Source organism: Hippopotamus amphibius, chromosome 13 (assembly GCF_030028045.1).
Source record: "Hippopotamus amphibius kiboko isolate mHipAmp2 chromosome 13, mHipAmp2.hap2, whole genome shotgun sequence".
Taxonomy (NCBI): Eukaryota; Metazoa; Chordata; class Mammalia; order Artiodactyla; family Hippopotamidae; genus Hippopotamus; species Hippopotamus amphibius.
Window position 1 is genome coordinate 44,591,154 of NC_080198.1, and position 16,352 is coordinate 44,607,505.

At 46.2% G+C, this 16,352-nt stretch overlaps 1 protein-coding gene across 1 annotated transcript in view; it reads left to right on the forward strand.

Annotated features, from left to right (window-relative positions):
• The window catches only part of LOC130834444 (proline-rich protein 2-like), a 59,207-nt gene that overhangs the window by 39,570 nt on the left and 3,285 nt on the right, over nucleotides 1-16,352 (forward strand). Inside the window, exon 3 of the mRNA XM_057704612.1 lies at nucleotides 6,804-6,858. Within this exon, the coding sequence (XP_057560595.1) occupies nucleotides 6,804-6,855 (52 nt within the window). The 3' untranslated portion in view covers nucleotides 6,856-6,858. The remainder of the gene's footprint in view (nucleotides 1-6,803; nucleotides 6,859-16,352) is intronic.

Consider the following 16,352-nt stretch of genomic DNA (forward strand, 5'->3'; position numbering starts at 1 on the left):
GTGCACGGGCTTTCTTTTTAGTTGCGGTGAGTGGGAGCTACTCTTTGTTGTGGTGCGCAGGCTCCTCATTGCCGTGGCTTCTCTTGTTGCGGAGCACGAGCTCTAGGCACGTGGGCTTCAGTAGTTGCAGCACATGGGCTCAGTAGTTGTGGCTCACGGACTCTAAAGCGCAGGCTCAATAGTTGTGGCACATGGGCTTAGTTGCTCCGCGGCGTGTGGGATCTTCCTGGAGCAGGGCTCAAACCCGTGTCCCCTGCATTGGCAGGCGGATTCTCAACCACTGCGCCACCTAGGAAGCCAGTAGCCACATTTTTTTCCAGTTGTCATATTGGGTAAAGGCCGTTCACTTTGATGTTTGAGTCTAATTAGAGGTCACAGAATTGTGTAAGTTCTGGAATACGGTTTAAAATACGTGCCTTTCTGCAGATCTGAATCAGTGGTGCTGGTTTATGCTAAGTATTTATACTAAGTATTCTTGACCTCCGGGCCACGAAGCTCTCATGTCAAAGCCCATGGTTTCCTTTAACTCATTGAGCATCTCAGGGTGAACTTTGCAGCTGAGAGAACATCTGCCATGGTGGGTTATCTGCCTCTGGACAAAGGCCAAGCTCTTTAGCATAGGGTACGAGGCCAGGGTCACCTCAGTGTACAGTTACATAGATTACAGTGTGAGCGGTGATCCCTGGAGCTGTGTGCTGGAGCGGCCTGGATCTGCCCTCGCCTTTCCAGCTTTACCCCCTGAATCTTAAGTTCCAGCCATGCTGAGGGTTTTTTTTTTAAGATTTATTTTATTATTTATTTATTTTTGGTTGCATTGGGTCTCCGTTTCTATGCGCGGGCTTTCTCTAGTTGTGGCGAGTGGGGGGCTACTCTTCATTGCAGTGTGCGGGTTTCTCATTGTGGTGGCTTCTCTTGTTGTGGAGCATGGGCTCTAGGCGCGTGAGCTTCAGTAGTTGTGGTGTGTGGGCTCAGTAGCTGTGGCTCACGGGCTCTAGAGCGGAGGCTGACATGGGTTTAGTTGCTTTGCGGCATGTGGAATCTTCCCAGTCCAGGGATCAAACCCATGTCCCCTGCACTGGCAGGTGGATTCTTAACCACTGCACCACCAGGGAAAGCCCCATGTAGGGTTTCCTTGTGCCTTCTGCCAAAAATGCCTTCCCTGCCCTTCCAACTAAACTAACAAACAACCCCCCAAAACCTTGTTATAAACAACATCAGTATAATTACACACTGCACCCCAAATAATTTAAAAATTAGCTATGCTCATTCCACTACCATCAAGAAACCTACTATATAAAATTCAAGATTTACTTTTTGCAGTTCTTTTTGTCCCTTAGAGAATGTATCTCATTGAGTGCACACAGGGTATTGTATGCACTAGTGACATTGATTGATGCTTTCTTTTCTTCTGAGTGCTAAGGTTGCTGAGGTTGGTACTGTTTGCTCTCTGCTTATGTTCATTTCTTCCTGTTTATAGGCAATATTAGAGTCTCCATCTTCATTGGCTTAATTAAATTTTTAGATTATGTAAAACATTAACATAATCCAAAGTGCAAAGTGTAGGAAAAGCAGTACCCAAAGATGGCTTATTAACCTTCTTAATTCTTTCACCCTTTTCTTACCCACCCCCAAAGGTAATCCATTTCCAGTTGTTAGTTTATACCTTATTTCTTTATTTTATTTCTTTTATTCCTTATTTCTTTTTGTAAAAATAAATAGCTACTTGGGGGGGACTCGAGGTGGGGGGAGTCAAGGAAGGGAGGGAATACGGGGATATGTGTATAAAAACAGATGATTGAACTTGGTGTACCCCCCAAAAAAATAAAAAATAAATAAATAAATAAATAGCTATTTATGTGTGAATATTTTATTTCCCTTTTTCCTCGTAGAGAAAGTAGTAACCTTTTCATGCCTTTCTTTTTCACTTAGCAGTATATTCCAGAGGCTGTTCTAGAATCAGTTTATGGAGATCTTCCTGATGTATTTTTTTTCTTTACTGCTGCATAGTATTCCATTGTTTGAACAAACTCCTATATATAAGCATTGAGGTGGCTTCCAATATTTTATTCTTATAATTTTGTGTCATAATGAATAACTTTGTGTGATTTTAAAAAATGTTTTCCTGTGTTTACGTATATCTTGTTCAGTTTACTTCTGAGTATTCTATTTTGCTGTCATATTTTGCATTTTATCTTCCATTGCATCTTCTAACTGGTTATTTTTCAGGGATATGAAGGCTGTTGATCATTGTGCCAGTATATCCTGCTACTTTACTGAATTCCTTTATTGTTTGGATTTGTTTTGTTATTGTTTCTCTTGGGTTTCCCCTAAGAGATATATGATCATATCAGCAAAGATGTAATTTTACTTCTTCTTTTCCCATTCTTATGCCACTGATTATTTTCTTTTGTCTAATTGTATTAGCTGGTAACCCCAACACATTGTTACATAGTCGTGTAGATGTTGGAATACTAGAGATACAACTTTGTTCCTCACCTTAGTGAGAATGCTGCTGGCCTTTCCCTGGGGAGTTAAGATGTTGCTATTCATGAGTGAGGTTAGTCTCTAGTTTACATTGTGCTGTATTTATCTGGTCTAGGTGTCAGTGTTATATTTGCTTCCTAAAAAAGAAATGGATTTTTTTTCATTTCCTATACTCTGAAACAATTTAAGTATAACTGAGGTTATCTAGTCTTTGAAGTTCTAATAGAATTCTGCTGTAAAATTCTGACTGTAAACTAAACAGTAGAATTTATTGGAGAAAATTCTCATTATGTGAAGTTTAAGGATTTCTTAAAAAACCTTTTATGTTGGGTTATATGTCACAATTGTAAGTATAAACAATAAGCTAACCAGAATTCTATCTAAAACCAATCCCTTTCCCGGAGATTCTTTTTAACTGGAGTTTTGCAAATGACATTGATAATATAAAAGGGGACCTGCCAAGATTGGAATCATTCTGTATTAGTGGAAGCAAAGGTATTCCAGAACGTTGCCTGCCTTTTTTTCTATAGAAATGCTAATAGAGGCCAGGTGGATAACAAAGGGATGAGGTCAGCTGGATACCAGGTACTAGGGAGTGGTGGGGACTGTGGCAAATTGGAGGGCAGCTGCTTTCTAGCTCCTGAGCATGTGTTACCGCTCAGCAAAATCTCAGGAATGTGAGCCGGAAGTTGCCAGATCGCCACATTTATCAAGAGGGACTGATAAATCCAGATTTTTTTGGGAGGGGAAACATGATTTTTAAGCCTTGGAAATTAGTCCAAAAATTAAAAACACAATACAGTATAGGTAAAGCATAACACAGTTGTAAAAATGTGACCCCATCATTTCCCCTGAGGCCATACAGTGGTGTCATTTTGAAACTGTGAGCAAGCTGTCTTAGCTGGGTCTGCTGTTCCGCTTTAAGTTGTGAAGAGGAGCTGGGAGGTGTCTTCAACCCACCAAGGCCAAGGAGAGATGCTGCTTGCTCTGTACTGGAAATAGGATAAATATGATGGAGAGAGAAAGAGATAGACGTGCTACATAAAGCTGCATGTGGCTATTGGTCCCTCCGATCAAGGTCATCAGCAGTCAGATGTGGTGCCTCTGTGGGGCCTCCCACAGTTGGCACCCTTGGGGGTGGTGTCTGGTGGGGACTAATGAGGCACCAGCCCTCTTCTGCTTGGGGATGACTCAGTCCTCCCTGCCCCCTTCGCCCCCGCCGCCCAGTTCCTAGCGGGTGTGTTTCCTCCTTTCACTTCCTGCCTTGCTGTTGCTGTTATACATTGTGCCTGTCATAGTCCCCCACCCTAGTGAGATCCTGCCATCCCACAAGGCTTTGTCACCGAAGGCCCAGCTGTCAATATTCACTCAACGTGTGCATGGCTGTTTTGGCCAGTTTCTTAGTAACAGCCCTGTTGATTCCAGTCAGAAAGACTGATGGAGTGCCTTTTTGCTGGGAGAAAAGTGTGCTTCCTTCCGCCCCTTGGTGGCTCTGCTCTCTGACCTCACTGCTTCCTGGGATATTCTTATATAGAAACTTTTGGCTTCTGCTGGTCTGCTTTGGATTACTTACCGAAAGTGGATGATAAAAATTAAGCTAAGACTTCCCATTCCTTTCTTGTAATTTCCAGATGCCTACATTAGTGCTTTGTAGAGAATTTGTTCTTTGCCATCAAGCTGGTTTAAGTCTAGAATCTGACTTTTAATGTGGACCAAGTGGAACCCACTTGCCTCTTGGGGGACTATTTAGAATTAATAGAATCAGGAATGGAACACTTTTTTTTTTACTATACATGTACCTGAAGTATGAATTGTTAGCTGAAGGAATCTTTACTTGGTAGTTTGTCTAGGGAATTAGGAATTTAAGGGCTTTATGGATTACGGTTAAGCATGTTTCTTGAAAAGAACAATATTTGTAGCTAAGTGGCTGTGTCTGAGCTGAGATGTTTCTTCTCACTTGATCCTACAGTGAAGTCAGCATACAGTGACAACTTCTGTTTCCATAGCTGCAGAATCTGTTTTCAAAAACACAAGGCTATGATTTCACTGTAGGTCACTGCACACTGAGAAGCTGATATGGAAATGGAAATGAAGCTTTCTTCAAAACACAATTTAAAACAAAAACTTCCTGTCTTCCTTCGATGCTTAGATGAGATCCGCTCCCCGCCGCTTTTCAAGTTCTGCAGGTTAATTTCAGAAGTTGACCATGAAGTGATCCTGGTTGATGGTACTTATGTCACTTAGGAAGCCCCTCAAACAGTTCCTTCTCATTTCCTGATATGACAGATGACTCAGTGGAAATCCATTGTACTTTATAGTCACCACCATTGTGATTAGCCTATTGTGTTGTGGTTAAGACAGAACAGTTGGGTTGGTTGTGTTCAGTAGGTTTGAGTAGAAAGGGCGAGTTGTTTATTTTTTTAAACTATTTATTTGGCTGAGTGTGGTCTTCATTGCTGCACGCAGGCTTTCTCTAGTTGTGGTGAGTGGGGGCTACGTTTCATTGTGGTGCATGGGCTTCTCACTGCGGAGGCTTCTCTTGTTGCAGAGCATGGGTTCTAGGTGTGCAGGCTTCAGTAGTTGCAGCAAGTGGGCTCAGTAGTTGTGGCGCACAGGCTTTGTTGCTCCGCAGCATGTGGGATCTTCCCAGACCGGGGATCAAACCCACGTCCCCTGCGTTGGCAGGCGGATTCCTAACCACTGTGCCACCAGGGAAGCCCGCGGGTCGTTTAATTCATTCTACACTCGACTTCTACCATGTTCCAGGCACTGGGGATACAACAGTGAGCAAAACAGACAGGAGTAAATCTTTATTTCACTCGGTTTCTGCCAATACTGTAGGAGGCATGGAATTTAAATTATGTGTGCTTGGACTTTTTATAAAGCCCGATTATAGGAAAATTCCTGTTGAAATAGGGTCCCCATTTCCCCAACGGGTTAACCCCCACTTCTGGGATGTTTTCTCAGCGGTCGGGGCAGAGCTGTTATTTGTTGAGCATTTACTAAGGGCTTAGAGGACATTTGACCTTAGTGTATTACCTCCTTTAATCCCCATGAGCCTTACATTGCTAGTTACAATTATTATTTCCAGTCTTACAGATGAGAAGACTGAGGCTCGTAGACGTTAAACTGACTTGCCCAACATCCCGTAGTGACTAATGGTAACTGTGTCTTTTTGTCCCCAGAGAGGTCGAGCTTTTAGTGGATGTGCTTTAGGAAATGCATTTGTGCCTGTGTGGCCGTGGTGAGGAAATGTGCTCATATCCAGGCGGTTTAAACATGTGGGCTGGTAGGACGGTGCAGCAGTGCTGAAACGTGGAGAGGCGAGGGTTGGATTGTCGTGCTGGAGGACAGCCAAGGACCTGATAAGGAGGGGTAACAGGACTGTTGGGTATAGTTCTGTACGTGGGGAAAGTCTCATTTTTATTAAAACAGACCCTATGTTCTATACCCCATTTTGTGACCTGCCTTTTTCCCCCTCGGGTTGTCCCAAGCACCTTTTCTTGGCTTCCCTGGGTTTCTCTGCAGCATCATTAGACATGGGACACGTACAGACCTGTTTTATGGATGGACCATGCTTTGTTTCATTGAAGTCCGCTTTATTAGACATTTTTATTTGCTAGTTTTTCACTGTGACACAGTGCCAAAAGAGGAAGGTTCAGTCTCTGTGTGCTGTTATGATTTTTCCTTAGGAAAGAATTGTAGAAGTGGAACTGCTTTTGATGCACGCGCCTGGTGTGAGCGACCTCCTTACCCACACGGTCAGCGGCACAGGTTATAAGTAGAGGGGAAGAGTGTGCAGGGGTTGGGTCTTAGGTGCTGCTCTCGGGCTTTCTGTAGTTGTGGTGAGTGGGGGCTACTCTTCATTGCAGTGCTCGGGCTTCTCCCTGTGGTGGCTTCTCTTGTTGCGGAGCATGGGCTCTAAGCGTGCGGGCTTCAGTAATTGTGGCATGAGGGATCAGTAGTTGTGGCCCACGGGCTCTAGAGCGCAGGCTCGGTAGTTGTGGCACACGGGCTTAGCTGCTCTGCGGCATGTGGGATCTTCCCGGACCAGGGCTTGAACCCATGTCCCCTGCATTGGCAGGCAGATTCTTAACCGCTGCACCAGCAGGGAAGTCCTGTTTTCATTTCGCTGATTACTTGTAATTTTTCTCCTGGAAACTGTTATTGAATTTGCTCTCATAATGATTCCTACATGAACATTTTTATTGGGGAGGTTAACATTTTTCAGTGTAAAATGATCTTCGTGATTTCTTTGAAAGCATTTGTCTTGAACTTGACATTCTCTTATAATCTTCAAATTTTTCTTTTTCATGTAGATTGCTCTTTTTCATGTCCCAACTGCTTTTGGAAGATTTTAGATCTACATAAGTGGTAAGAGAAGAATACCGTGAGCTAGGTTGATATTGATGTTATGCATTTATTGGTGTGTTTGCCATGTGCTGAGACGTTCAGGTTAAACACGCTTGGGTTCGACACCAGCCCCACCTCTAGGTTCTTGGGACTGTGGGGAGTTGCCTCCAGCCCCAGTTTTCCCGTCAGCAACTGGAGGAGGGTCAGGATGCAGGCCTGCAGGCTGCTGTGAGTTCTATGTCAGCATTCCCTGGAGTAACGCACCCAGGCCTGTCCGGGCTCACGGTCGCTGCAGGAACCGGGAAGCATTCGTGTTCTTTTCCTTGTTGGAGTCATTATGATTTTTTAAAAGCCAGACTCCCCCCAGGGGAGTGAGTGCAGTAAAAGCTGGGACCTAAGAAGGGGTCATGTACAGAGAACTATTCTCATCCCCCCTCTTCCTCTCTCACCTTTGCCCCGCATTCCTGGGCCTCATTCTTACTCTGGTTACTATATTAACTTCATTCTCGAGTGTGACAGCTGTGCAGCCGCTGTTCTGGCTGGTGAAGTTTACTAATAGACCTCTTGCACTTGCCTTCCCCATGGACCCCAACTCTCTCTCTCCCCATTTCTTGCTCCCCAGAGGCCCCACCCCCCTTCGAAGTGACAGCACATGCAGTGCGGGCTGCAGGGCTTCCTCATTTAGGACATTTGAGTCTTCTTAGGGAAAGTTCTCCTCTTCAGAGCAACAGCTTTCCAGCCTGGAATTGCAGAGATTTCCAACAAGCCATTCCGCAGGGATTTGGGATGAGGTTCCCACGCCTGCCACCCTGCCCAGCTTTGGCCAGCCCCTAGGATTTCTCCCTGGACCTGGGAATGTGGAGAGGACTCTGTGGCAGATCCGGATTTTCTGATGGGGATTAGAATCGGGGCAGGGGTCATACGGGCCAGGCTGCTCCACCAAGAACCACCGCCAGCCTGCCCACCACCTGGCAGGCTGGCCTCACACTCCCTGGCTGGCAGAATGAAATGTCCAGAGGCCACTATTTGTCCCGACTTGGTTTGGGAGCACAGAGCAGCCCTGTTGGCCTAGCATGCTGGGGGGCCTGTTTGCAGAAGACCGTACTGTAGTTATGGTTCCTACACTGGCTTGGGAGACAGTACTCGCGGACTGTCTTGTTCAGCTTTTAGGGTCTCTTAGGTGACTCGTGTCTGTGCTGAGCTTGGGCTTGCTGCTCTCCCTGAACTCGCTTTGTGCTGCAAGACACATGAAGGTTCCGTTGTGGGGGAAAGAGGAGAGGCAGTTTGTCAGCGAGGCTCTGGAGCTCAGCCTCCCAGCCTGGTCTCCTTTCCCCGGAGAGGGAGCTATTTATGGCGCGTTATAAATCTGCTGCTGCCAGCCGGAGAGCCGGGGACTGTTACGTAAGGCTGTCAGAGCGCACTGCCTTTTTATTCTCCTTTCTTCCTTATTCTGGGAGACGGTGCTGGGCTTACAGAAGGCCGTGTGGCTGGGCACTTCTGTTCTCTGGATTGCAGCAGAATTATTTTTGGAAATGGAATTTGGTCACATGACAGTTTTCATTTGATGAGACCTGATTGATGAAATGGATTTGTCCTTACTTCTTAGGCATCTGCAGGGCACAGCGCCTTGTGTTGGTGGGTTTGCTTCTGTCTTTAGCACACTTTAGAAAGAGAAGGCTGAGTTATGGGATGGGACTAAGCTGGGTCGGAGTCATTTTTCTCCACTTGCCTTGAGTGATAGAGATTTTCTTCGAGTGATTCTTGATGAAAAAAATTGGGGAAGATTCACCTTCAGGGCTAGAGAACAGTATAGGCCTAAACATGGCATTTATTTCACACGTGTATGAAATAAAAAAAATATGTTGGTACACATGTGTGCTTGAGTGTGTCTGGGCATGAGAGCATGGGGGAGAGAGAGTGAGAGAGATCAAGGGAGGAAAGACATGTGAGGGTGCCACACTGGTCTTGGGCGCACATGTTGGGTCGGGGGCACGTGATGGCTGCACGTGATGGATGCCGAGCTCGTGACCGACACGTCAGGTGCACGTGATGGGCGCCGTGCACGTGATGGGTGCCGCACACGTGATGGGCACACCTGTTGGGTGTATGGATCAGGCACACGTGACGGACACATATGACAGGCACGGGTGTTGGGTACATGTGACATGCGCACCCGTGAAGCCCCCCATTCCACGCTCAAGTTCTTGCTTCAGTCATCCTAGTGGAAACCTTGACAGTATCTGCCTTAGCCTCCAGCTGTCCTGACCTCTCCTTTTTTAGGGACCCTCAGGGGCTCTCATAGGAGGCCCTGATAGCTGTCCTGGAGACCATATGGCATCTCCTTTCCTGTGCTTTTGGTTGTCCCATGTGGCTCTGACTTTCTGGCTGTAGTTGCTGATATCAGCTCCTCCAAGTATTATTCCTCCTTCTGTGGGTGGTCTCACATGCCCTCTCCCAAGATGCTCCTTCCTCTTGCAGCATGGTGTAGCAGTAGTTGAAAATTTTGAGTAAATAATAAATGCTTCCAGTCCTGCTTCTACCATCATCTGAGAGAAAACTTTGAGCAGGTCACTTAATGTTTCCCCACCTCGCAGGTGGGGAAGGGTTCTACGAAGCTGTGGCGTAGACTTATCTTACGGGACAAATGGCATTACGCATGTGAAAGCCCACAGTGAGCAGCGTTGTGCTGTAGGGCCAGCGGCTGCTTCTTGGCGGCCCTGTTCTTTCTCCCACCTGGCACTGCTGCTGCAAAACTGCAACTCATCTCCTCCTCCTCCAGCTGTTCAACTCTTACGTGATATTTTCCACTCCTTAGCCCCTTGTCTCGTTATTTAAGGAGGTAGCCAGAAAGGTCAGATGAAGGGGGGAGTGATATGATGGAAAAGTAGAGGAGGAGCAGACCTGCGCGGTCGGCCATAAGCTGTCTGCAAGCCCAGCATGGCCCCGGGGGTCAGACCCCCATCTTTGGGCTGTCTGGGGTGTGCATATTTCTTATACAGACTTGAGTGGTCTCAGTGGGGTCTTTGCTTTGAGTGCCTTTGCCTCTGTTATGGCAAGAGCATTGTTTGGAGAGACAATGGGTCGATGCGGGAGAATGATCATTGGTCAAGGATCCCATGTGGCTGATTCTCCACTGGGCTTCGAACAGCTATAAGCGCGTGAGCACAATACCCTCAGAACTGTAGTAGAGCAGCATCTTTGGAGCCGTTCAAATCTAGGTTCACATCCTGGGCACGTTATTTAATCTCTCTGAGCCTGTTTTCTCTCCTGTAAAAAAGCAGATACTGTTATTACTTTATAGGCTGTGAGCCTTAAACAAGATTATACATATAAATGGCCAAGCCCAGTGCCAGACCCATAGCTCCTTTTGCAAGGAATGCTGGGGCTCTCTGCACCTTCAAAAGCACGTGTTCATCTCATCACCTTCTAAGCAGGCAGCAGTTTGCTCAGAGAAGCAGTTGGAAGATGGCATCAAAGCAGATGGCCCTGCCCAAAGCGGGGGAAACCCTGGTGTCAGTCATGCCTTAGCCAGGATCCTTTGGGGGCGAGTTGGCCTCAAGCGTGTGTCAAGGTTCTGGGGTGCTCATCCTGATTCCAAATGGCTCTTTTCCTTTAGGACCATCCGCAGCCCGCACGTTCCCTGGTCTCATGTGATTATCCCATAGAAACAGTGTGGTAAAAAGGTGTCTCCATTGCATGTTCAGGTGCTTAATGCTTGTGATCCTTAAGGCAGGTCTCCAGGCTTTTGGTTTGGTCTCAGACCTGCTGTCCTTGGCCTGGCAGGCCATATCCTTTTGTTTCTGTCAGCTCCTTCCGGCAACTTGACAGCCAGTTGGTGGTACCCACGTTTTGTAGATGAGCCGTCTTGAAACCTGACCCAGGGGGTGGCTGAGCTGGGACTAAACCCAGTCCTGTGTGGTACCCATTGTTGGATCTAAATCATCTTCCTCTGGGGCCGAAAGGGTCTAGATGGCTAATGGGCTGACTGTGGGTTGCCTTCTCACTAGTCTTGGGGGCAACTTAGAGGCTTTTAAAGCATGCTGTGCCTTTAGAACCAAAGGCCCTTGTGGGAGGCAAAATTCTCAAATTGTTCTCTCAAGATTCCTGTGCCCTGGTTAATCAGTCAGGCAGTAATGATCTAGGTACTGCTATGAGGGGACTTTGCAGATGGAATTAAGGTTACTGATCACATGACTTTAAGAAAGGGAGATTGTTCTGAATTATCTACGTGTAATCACATGAGCCTTTAAAAACAGAAAAGGAAGCTAGAAAAATGCAGCAGAAAGAGAAGATAAGAGTGTGTGTGAAGGATTTGACATGTCTTTGCTGGCTCTGAGATGTAGGGGTCATGTGCAAGGACTGGAGAGAGGCCTCTAGGAGCCCATGGAAAACATGAGAAACCTCTAGGAAAAAAGACCAGCCCCTGGCTGACAGCCAGCATGGAAATACAGTCCTCAGTCCTGCAACCACAAGTAACTGATTTCTGCCAACAACCTCAATAAACTTGGGTATGGGTTCTTCCCTGGAGCTCCAGGAAGGAGCACAGCCCTGCTGATGCCTTGGCTGGCGCCTGGCGAGGCTCCTTTGGGACTGCTAACCTATAGGACTGTGACTTGATAAATGACTATTTCAAGCCACTGAATTTGTGGCAGTTTGTCACAGTAGCAATAGAGGGCTGATATCCTGGTGAACAATCTGTCCCTTTCTGAAAACTTTTGCTATACTGGGACCTGTTTGTTCAGAATTACTGAACTGTGACATTAAGTCAGTCCCCAGATGTATTGGCTACCTCTGCCCCAAAAATATAAACCTTGAAAGCTCAGGCATCGACTGACCACGGAGGGGGTCACCCAGGATGGGCTTCTCCTTGTCACCTGTTGGGCCTCTAACTCCGAAGCTCTGTTCTGGTTTTCTTGTGACAACCTCTGAGTTTGTCCTGGAGGAAGCTCCTCCTTTAGCGCTTGGGAAACAGGTGTTCACAAAGGGCAGCTGTGTCTGCGCAACATCACTTGGCTCTCCTGCCAGAAGTTACCTACATGTGTGTGTGTGTGTGTGTGTGTGTGGTAGAGGGTTCTTGCTAATAGCACTGAGGGAGTGGGGGAGGGGCGGACTAGGACACAGAAGACCTCCCGCAGCTCTGCCTGCCTGCTTTTGGGGCTCCTGGCATGGCTTAGCTGCAGGGCAACTGGCTTTTTGACGTTCGTTCAGCCCCTTCTTTGTTCAGGTGAGGTGGCTGATGCCCAGCAGAGCGACACCCCCTCCGGGTCACACAGCTCTCGGAGTTTTTGCTCAGGTTCTTTTTTTTTCTTTCTTAAAGATTTTGTTTTGTTTATTCTTTTTTTTTTCTGGCTGCATTGGGTCTTCATTGTTGTGCGCGGGCTTCCTCGAGTTGTGGCGAACGGGGGCTACTCTTTGTTGCGGTGCAAGGGTTTCTCATTGCAGTGGCTTCTCTTGTTGTGCAGCATGGGCTCTAGGCGTGCAGGCTTCAGTAGTTACGGCACATGGGCTCAATAGTTGTGGGTCACAGGTTCTAGAGTGCAGGCTCAGTAGTTGTGGCCCATGGCCTTAGTTGCTCCATGGCATGTGGGATTTTCCCGGCCCAGAGGTAAACCCACGTCCCCTGCATTGGCAGGCGGATTCTTAACCACTGTATCACCAGGGAAGCCCTTGCTCAGGTTCTTGAGCCACAAAAATTCCATCCTGGAGAGGAAGGAAATCATAGGAATATGCACACGTGTATTCTGTCAGCAGCAAACTGGGTTAGGCTTGAGCAGCTTGGTCAGTCCTCTTTGACAGCCCTGGGGGCTGGAATCGTTGACCACGAGTGGAGGAGAAGAGTGAGGCACCCTGGACCTGGGCCAAGGGCCCCAGGCGAGAGGCAAGAGAACCCTCTCAGCTCAAATGCAAAACTGCCTGTCTCCTTGTGTACTTTTTCCTACTTCTTTTCCTGGCACCTCTTTTGCTGAAAATTTGACCAGGTTGCAGAATTTCTCACTCCTCTGCAAAGAAAAATCTCTCCTTCCCGCAGGCTCCCCAAGCAGAATGGAGTAAGACAGAGGCGCTTTCATCTCTCAGGACTGTCCACTGTCACTTCGCTTAAGCCTCATTTGTTTCCTCTGCGTGAAAGGAGGCTTTTCCTTGGTGTGCCAGGGTTGGCTGGAGCCAGAGAGCATCCAGGGCTGCGGCTGCTTTGTTCCTGAACCCTGTGTGAAGCCTCGGAAATGCCTGCGTACGTTAGAGTGAGGGGCAGTAACCAGGTGCCAAGGATCGTTTCCCCGTGGGGTTCCCATCACTTGGCTCAGACGAGGATTCCCCCTTTTGCTTGCTCTGTGACCTTTGGAAAGTTACTGAACCTCTCTGAGCATTCTTGTCCTCAACGGTAAAATGGGACTGGTAACAATACTCAGCTAAGAGGGAGGTGACCCGGTGGCAGGTGGTAGAAGTTAGAGATTCCAAAGCACTTGGCACAGTATCTGGCGCACACCATAAGTCTCGATAAAAGTTGATATTAAGATTTTACAGTTGTTCCCCGCCTTATAGAATACTGGTGTAGGAAATTGTACAAATCTAGGAACATGCAAGGGTCACTTTTCTTAGTAAATGAATCATTTTGAGGGGGAAGTGACCCATTTGAGAGTGTGTAAAATTGGAGGGTTTGCTGTGTGCTTAGCACCATGCTGGGTACTTTATTTGTGTCCGTGTCCATAATCCATTTAACAGTCTGAGAGGTGTGGGAATTATTACCCCAGAGAGGAGGAAACTGTGGCTCAAGACCTACAGGAACTCATCTCTCTCCTCTTCTCCCAAACGATGTTTTGGGGCCATGTGTGGGGTGGCCTCCCCTGCAGTGGCTGCTTGCCTCCTATGAGAGTCTGATCAGATGCCTGGCTCTGTTAATTTCTGATCCTTGAACTCTTAGAGAGTCTAAGTTAACAGCAGAAAAAAATGCATTATGAATAAAAACACTGATTAACAGCTGTCCTGGGAAATTGAGTCGTTACGATGTCCTTCTCAGCACCACTCAGCACTCCACGGTCCCTGGGTCTCCTCAGAGGGCACCTGCTCTGACTCTTCTAGAAACTGGGTGAGGGACTTACAACCCAGATTTTGGTCTATAAATGAGGCTTCCTGATTCCTGAATTGTTGTATGTAGATGATCTTACATGTTTAGTCATGACAGCACATTTGGAATATGTTGATCTGAATTGGAAAGGATGAAGTGAGGTTCATTTGGAGCCATCCTGAAGGGCCCATGGGAGGTGGTCTGCATCCCTGGAACACCTCAGGAGTGTTTCGGAAAGTTTCCCCGTTGATTTCTGCGAATCTTCAGGGTTCGCTATGTGTAATTTGGGAGTTGTGACCCTTTGGTTCCTGTGTGGATTATAGAACCGCAGTTTTGTAACTTCAGGAAATCCTCGTGGTCATTTGCACCAAACCCCTTGTTTCATTCATGATTACCTATTCTGCAGGTGTTTGCTAAGTATGTAACAGGTGCCAGGGCCAGCCCGTGCGTTCAAGGAGCTCACAGCCTGTGGGAGAGATGAGTCCTGAATGGGGGGTGATGAAGGCATGGATGTTTGCCAGATACAGAGAAGCTTTCCCTGAAGTCTGTTCCATGAAATAAATGCCACGGGACCAGGTATCCTGTGGCGAAAGGTTTCATGGTATAATAGGTTTGGAAATATTGGCATATGGATACTGGGGGAGAGCCAAGAAGAGTGCCTGATTCCAAGGATCTGGAAGTTATACTCTCAATGATAATGATTATTTTGAGAGTGTGATGTGTACCTGGCATGGATGTAAGTGCCTTAGGTGGATAATCTTATTTTGTAAAATTCAGTGATTTGGAAGTGCCGTAATTTATAACTGTTTTTGTACTGATAGAAATTTAGATTATTTCCCACTAGATTTTCATGGGCTAAAGATTGATCTTTTTACTTCAAAAAGGGTTTCTCAGTACAGTGGAATATTATTCAGCCTTTAAAAGGGAATGAAATTCTGACATGCTGCCATGTGGATGAACCTTGAGGATACTGTGCTAAGTGAAATTAAGCCAGTCAAAAAAGACAAATACAGTATGATTCCTCTTATAGAGGCACTTAAGAGTAGTGAGCCCATAAAGATAGAGATAGACAGTATACTGGTGGTTGCCAGGGGCTGGCAGGAGTGGGAAATGGGGAATTGTTGGTTAATGGATACAGAGTTTCATTTCTGCAAGATGCAGAGTTCTGGAGTTGGGGTGTACAACACCAATGTACTTAACACTTCTGAGCGTAAAGACGGTTAAGATGGGGACTTCCCTGATGGTCCAGTGGTAAAGAATCCGCCTTCCAATGCAAGGGATGTGGGTTCAATTCCTGGTGGGGGAACTAAGATCCAGGGCTACTGAGCTTGAGCACCTCAACAAGAGAGCCTGTGTGCTGCAAACTACAGAACCCACGCACTCTGGAGCCCAAGCACCACAACTAGAAAGGAGCTTGTGCGCTGCAACAAAGAAGAGCCGGCGCCAACAAAGAGCCTGCATGCCGCGAGGAAAGATCCTGCATGCTGCAACTAAGACCTGACAGCCAAAGATAAATAAACAAACAAATAAATAAGGAAAAAAAGATGGTTAAGATGGTACATTTTATGTTGTGTGTTTTTAACCACAATAAAACAAAAATACTATTTTGAAAAAAAAGTCATATGGTGAGAATTAAAATTCACAAATCATGGGATCTTATGGACCTCAAGTTGGTATGCATGTAAATACTAAATATGCACGTCTGTGTGCTTAATTATTTTAACTGGGATTTGAGATGAAATAAATCACTTGGAATAGTTCTCTTCTACTTAAAAAAAAAGAAAAGAAAAAGAGGGTTTCTCAAGCTTTTGAAGGCTTTGCCAGTTGCTGCCCATAAAAAGTGGACTTTGGGCTTGAATGTGGTTGCATGAGTTCCCTTTGAGGCTTGAGTGAGCACGTGCTGGTGTCTCCAGAATGCGGGTTTTCTTAGAAAATGTTTGCACTTACTTGAACTGTTTGTCTGTAACAACATGTTTCTGAGTTAGCGTGTGACAGTAAGTTGAAGCAAAGGTACTAGGAGGAGGGACAGTAGTGATTTGGGGCTGGTGATCGGGATTTAGGCCAACTCCCCCATTTTATAGAAGATGAAAGCAAAAGTTGTAAAATCCATGGTTGAAGTCCTCTTTAAGAAATCTTTATATTTTTGACCCTTTGTTTTGAAAACCACATAAATTGGTGGGGACGGATGGTTACCAGGCTTATCGCGGTGATCATTTCATAATGTATGCAAATGTCACATCACTGTGTAGTACACCTGAAACTAACAGAATATGGTACGTCAACTATATTTCAATTAAGAAAAAAACCCTATTGATTTCAGTAGGACAATGGCATTTTGCAAAGGGAGAAAGTATTTCAGACTTCTGTGTAAGGATCATATAGAATGCATCTAAGTACAGATTAAAGAAAATTTGAGGGTTCAATTGGTTAATGAGTTTTTAAAACCTTTTAG